Source organism: Podarcis erhardii (assembly GCF_964252035.2).
Source record: "Podarcis erhardii genome assembly, chromosome: 13".
Taxonomy (NCBI): Eukaryota; Metazoa; Chordata; class Lepidosauria; order Squamata; family Lacertidae; genus Podarcis; species Podarcis erhardii.
In genome coordinates, this window is record NC_138502.1 from 5333749 (window position 1) to 5339795 (window position 6047).

Sequence of the window (6047 nt, forward strand, 5' to 3'; positions counted from 1 at the left end):
TGCTTCGGGTTTTCGATGTTTCAGAAGCCGAATATGCCACAATATGGCTTCTGTAATGAGTTTCCCAGAAGCAAATACTTCCAGAAATGGCATGCTTCAATTTTTGAACATTTCGGAAGTCAAATGGCCTTCTGGAGCGGATTACGTTCGAAAACCGAGGTATCAAGATCTTTCTAGGCACCATAGTCTCCATGGTCATTTCAGGAGTCTCTCCCTTGCTGTCACTTATCCCTGAAATGGCTACCCGGCCCCCTGCTCAGTGTCCTTTCCTTCTCCTTCTGAGCCTTTGTCACGGCATCCTGGTTCTCCAAACCCAATGTGGAGATAGCCAGCTATTTTTGGACAGCAACTTGCATCACCCCTTACAAGTGCTGCATTGGCTGTTGGCTACCCTTGCCTTTCCCTCAGGGTTGGTGAATGTGTGACACCCCAAATATTGATGGGCTGTAATTCTCCTCATGCCTGATCAGGAGCCATGCTGAGGGGAGCTGGAGTCCCACAAAGTCTGAAGGGCCACAGGAATCTTATTTCTAGCAAACTACTGTTTAGGCGGCTGCATAAAAATAAAACTAGGCCGTAATACGAGCCTGCAATGGCCTATCTGGTCCAGCATCCTTCTGTGGGAAATCCACAAGCAGGATTCGAACACAAGAGCATTTTCTCCTCCTGAGGTTTCTAGCAACTGGTGTTCAGAAGCATTACTGCCTCTAACCACAGAGGCAAAGCACAGCCATTACAGCTAGCAGCTACTGATAGACCTTGTAGTGCCTAATCCCTTTCTAAAGCCACACAAGATGGTCACAAGATGGTTATCACTGCCTCCTGTGGGAGCAAATCCTAGTTTAATTATGCACTGGTTTAAGAATTGCTTCATTTTATCTGTCCGAAATCTTCCAACGTTCAACTTTGCTGGATGTCTGTGAGTTCTCCCGAAGAGTTGTTTAAGGGGAGAAATAGTTTTAAAAGCCATGTGTCTGTCTCCCAATTTGACCTTTTAACATGGTTTTGTACGCACTGCGACTTGCAGTTATCTTTATCGATCGTAGTTCAGTAATTATTTACTGCAAGTGTTAAGGGTGAATCTCTTGTTTAACAATGATTTGCTGATGTTTTGAGAGTTGATTTTATTGTGTACTATGATTAACAGACAGTTCAAAATGACTTTATCTGATATAAGTCATTCCATTTGAAAGCTTTATTGCGACTTTTTGTATTGGATCAGATAAGGCGTGTGCTGTTTGTTGCATATTTTGTTACCTTGGGTATCGTAATATAGAAAGGCGGTATACAAATTAAAAATGAAATGAAAATGAAAAGTTATGAGAGGGGAAAAAAACTTTTCTGCATCTCCTTTTCTCTAGGACATGCATAATTTTATAAATTTTCTGTCATGTCACCCCTCACTCACTAAGTCTCAAATGCTACAGCCTTTCCTCATAGGAATCGCTCCACCCCCTTGACAATTTTTGTTACTCTTTTCTGGACCTTCAAATATAAACAAAAACCCCTCCTCCGCACCCACCTTCCCTCTCTGTCCCATGCCTTGTGCCCCCACCTCTACCCCCCAACTCACCCATGTGTGAGGAGTTGCTCTCAGTGGGCTGAATCCCACCTAAGGAATAGAAAAGAAAGAGAAAGTCAAATTCCAGACAGGCTGTCTGTGTTAAGTCTGCTTATCGGGAAAACACACAAACGAAGGACTTCCTGGTATGTTGAAGGAGCACATTCATTGTGGCCTAAGCCTCCATTAGGTTGGAGTGCACTTTGCCAGAGTTCAGCTGGTAGATAAATACTCATGCATGGCAACAACAACAAACAATAACCTTGCCAGCACAGAACACCTTTGCAACGGTTGCCAATTTGCTAGCCAGCCATGTGGCTACTCCTTGTATATAAAGCCCTCAGCAGCTTGGGAATACAGTGGTGCCCCGCAAGACGAATGCCTCGCAAGACGGAAAACCCGCAAGACGAAAGGGTTTTCCATTTGCGAGTTGCTTCGCAAGACGAATTTCCCTATGGGCTTGCTTCGCAAGAAGAAAGCCCATAGGGAAATCTCCGGGGACCTCTTTTAAATGCTGGCGGTGGGGAGCAAAGCCTTTCCCCCCCCCGGCCTTCAGAAGAGGTCCAGGAAGGCCGGCGGGGGCCGAAAGGCTTTGCTCCCCACCGCCAGCATTTTAAAAGCGGTCCGGGATAGCAGGGAAGCGCTTCCCGCTATCCCGGACGGCTTTTGAAGGCAGGCGGGGGGGAGCAAAGACTTTCGCCCCCCGCCGGCCTTCAGAAGAGGTCCCCCCGCCTGCCTTCCCGGGGGCTTTAAAATCAGAGAAGTCCTCTGCTGTCCCGGGGTTTTTTAAAATGCTGGGGGTGGGAAGAAAAGCCCTTGTCCCCCCCCCCAGCCTTCAGAAGAGGTCGGGGGACAGACTGTCCCCGGACCTGGTCTGAAGGCGGTTTCCATAGGAACGCATTGATTGATTTTCAATGCATTCCTATGGGAAACCGTGCTTCGCAAGACGAAAAACTCGCAAGACGAAAAAACTTGCAGAACGAATTAATTTCGTCTTGCGAGGCACCACTGTAACATACCTGCAATATGTTTACAAGAGGTTTTATTTCTTTATATGTCCACTCGGCCACTTCAGTCTGGGGAACTGTTATAGGTGCCACATATTGTCTGTTCCACATTGGAAAGAAATCAGTATTATAGTGTGGCAATAGCCACACTTTGGAATGGCTCAGGACCGCAATACCTCAAGGATTGCCTCTTTTCATATGAACCTGGGATCATCTTGTGAGTGTGTCTCCTCCTCAAGAGGTCTGGAGGGTGGCAACATGAGAACGGGGCCTTCTCTGCAGTGGCTCCCTGTTTGTGGGATACTCTCCTCAGAGAAGTTCGCCTGACGCTTTCATTATACATCTTTAGGTGCCAGGCAAAAAATGTTCCTTTTTAACCAGGCCTTTGGTTGATGCGATTTACATCCTATGCCTTTTTAAAATGTGTGTGGTTTTTTGGGGGGGGGGGGCTACTTTTATTTTTATTAGGTATTTTGTGGTTTTATATCTTGATTTTATTCTGTGAACAGCCCTGAGATCCCCAAGCATAGCGCAGTATATAAATTCAATAAATAAATAAAATAAAATAGTAATAATACCAACTCCCTGCCCAGACAAGCACATTTGCTATACTCTTGCTATATGCCTGCTAAAATAATTTTGTTTAGGCAAGCCTATCCTGATAGGCAGAAGAACACTGACATGTGTTTTAATGTGGTTTGTAGCTTATCATTGATTTTAATTATCTCTGAATTTTTACTTAAAGTTCCTGCATTGCAGGGGGTTGGATTAAATGACCCTGGGGGGGTCTCTTCCAACTCTATTTATTCTATGAAATACTTGTTTTTATCTTTTTTAAAAAACAATAACTTCTTTTTGTAAACTGCTTTGAGGCTGGTTTGTTGTTGTTGTTGCTCTATAAAGCAGTCTATAAATTCTATGAACTACCGTATTTTTCGCTCTATAAGACGCACCAGGCCATAAGACGCACCTATTTTTTGGAGAAGGAAAACAAGAAAAAAAATATTCTGAATCCCAGAAGCCAGAACAGCAAGAGGGATCGCTGCGCAGTGAAAGCAGCAATCCCTCTTTCTCTTCTGGCTTCTGGGATAGCTGCGCAGCCTGCATTCGCTCCATAAAACGCACACACATTTCCCCTTACTTTTTAGGAGGGGAAAAGTGAGTCTTATAGAGCAAAAAATACGGTAAATACACAAAACCCCTTATAAACAGAAAGGTGAATAGCCTGTTAAAAACAAGATAAGAACAGAGCAACCCTTTGCAATATATATATATATATATATATTCCTGGACTACGGTGACTCTGAGGTCAGCAGCAGAGTGCCCCGCAAGACCATAGCGTGTCTTCCAGAGTTTTCTAAACACTGACATATTTTGATGTCAGATTTCTCTCAAATTAGAGAACCTGAGAAGAAAACAAGGCCTTTGACAGGTTGCCTGCAGGAAGCAGAGGAGATTCAGAGCAGGTTTGACCTGGTGCATGACTCAGAGCAAATTCTGCTCCCCATATGTTTTAAGAGACTGAAGTTCAAAACAACTAGAGGCACCAGCTTGGGGAAGCCGGGCAGGAAGGCTATTAGGCCGAACTCCACAGTCTCAGGTTTCCTCCATCAGGTATAAACCGGAATACATGCAAGGGAAATGCTTAAACTCCATCCAGTCATGGCAAGGCTCCCTGTATCCCATCCATCAAGGAAGCTTCTTCCTCACCTGGGCTGATACCAGGTCTCCTGGGAGAAAAGGACTCCCAGGTGCAACAAGGGTCCAGTGACCCATAACTGCAAAAAGTACTGCGCTGACCCCTTTTTTTCAGACCTGGGGTTAATATTGACACCAGTGGATTGGCCATCACCACACTTAGCTTAGGTATAGAGACCAAACTCTACAGGTGTGTCTTTGAATGGGCAGATCTCTGCCCCCACCCCTGGCCACCAAAAATGTGGGGTGCTGCAAAGGACGAGCTTTGACCCTCCAGGCTTTGCTGGACCACAACTGCCATCATCTCTGACCACTGGAGATGCTGGTCGGAACTGGTGGGAACCGGAGCCCCGGCATATCTTGGGGAGGGGGCACAGATTGAGCAGCCCTCGCCCATCGCCATCATCTCAGCAACAGGGCACCATACGAAAAAGGGGCGCTTGTGCCCCCAAAGGCAAGCCGACCCCGCGCCCAACGCGCCCCTCTCTCTTACCCAGCAGGAGCGCCAGGAGGAAGCCCCGGGCGAGCCCCGAAGGCGTCGGCATCTTGGGGGGCCCCATCGCCCCCTCTGCCCGATTCCCCGTCCTCTCCGGCGCCTCTTGGGTTCCCACGCGTCGTGGCCGCGGAGGAGGAAGCCAGATCTCAAGGCTGGTCGGTGGATCCTTCCTTGGGGATGGTGGAGAGGAGATAATCCCCCCCCAAAAAAGAAAAGACTCCCCCGAATCTGCGATGGAAGCCGGCCGCTTTCACTTTCTCGCGCCTTTCCCTCCCCAGCTTTGACCTCTACGCCTCCATCCCCGGCCCCTTTGCCAAGTCAGCGCAGCTGGTGGCCCATCGCCGCGGCCTCGGGCCTCGTGGCGCCCCGTTCCGCCGACTCCTCCCCGGGGTTGCTTGTTTTTCGGGGTGTTTTTTTCCGGGCGCTGCAGAGGACGCGTCCCCGTCGCCCTCTTCTCCGCCCCGAATGTTTGCAAACTTTTGTTTCCTCCTTCCACTTCCTGCCTTTGCAACTTTCTCAGCCCGGGGCGGGGAGGAGCGCGGGGTGGGGTGGGGTGGGGGGTGGAGAGGTGGTGGGGCGAGCCACGTGACCTCTTCCTTCCTGACCCTCCCCTTTCCTCATTCCTGCTTTCACACGCACACCCATCCTCCTCCTCTTTTTAACTACTTCGTGGCACCGCCAGCAATTTTTGCATTTAATTCCAACCCCCCCCCCCGGTGGGTAGGTGGGGAAAGACTCAAAAAAGGAAAAAGGCAGAGAGGGAGAGACTCTCCAGATCTGAAAACGAAGCAGGACCCACAAAAAGCAATAGGGGGGGCATTAAACCGGAGTGACACCGGTGTTTACATGAAAACCTGATCTTTCAAACAATTCCCGCCCCCCTCCTTCTGAATCCTTCCCATCGAAAAGGATCGAGCGGAAGAGTCAGCGCTCTTTTTTGTGATCCTGCTTGCCCTGGGGGGAATAAATACCATTTCACACCCACCCCACCAAATTGCCCGAAGTTATGTGGGTCTGTCCTTTTAAGAGTGGGCGCTCCTCAGCCCCACCTCCTCCCCTTCCCGGACTCCGCCGTTGGACAGCGTTTGGCGCCATCTAGCGTCTCCGGCGCGATTCTGCAAGCCGGGACAAGAAGGGGAGCCAAGCGCCACCCAGGCCTCAAATTGCAGGTTTCAAATTTGCTTGCTCAGGCGGCCGCTTGCATTCCTCCCCCATCGCCCCCGTTTCCTATTGCCAGCTTTAACCCTTTTTGCGAAGAGTTGCATCTCATCCATCATTGTCTCTC

At 48.8% G+C, this 6047-nt stretch overlaps 1 protein-coding gene across 1 annotated transcript in view; it reads right to left on the minus strand.

Annotated features, from left to right (window-relative positions):
- The window catches only part of LRP10 (LDL receptor related protein 10), a 13436-nt gene extending 8118 nt beyond the window's left edge, over nt 1–5318 (minus strand). Inside the window, 2 exon segments of the mRNA XM_081838513.1 lie at nt 1574–1612; nt 4760–5318. Coding sequence (XP_081694639.1) covers nt 1574–1612; nt 4760–4826 — 106 coding nt within the window. The 5' untranslated portion in view covers nt 4827–5318.
- Nucleotides 5319–6047: the final 729 nt, after the last annotated feature.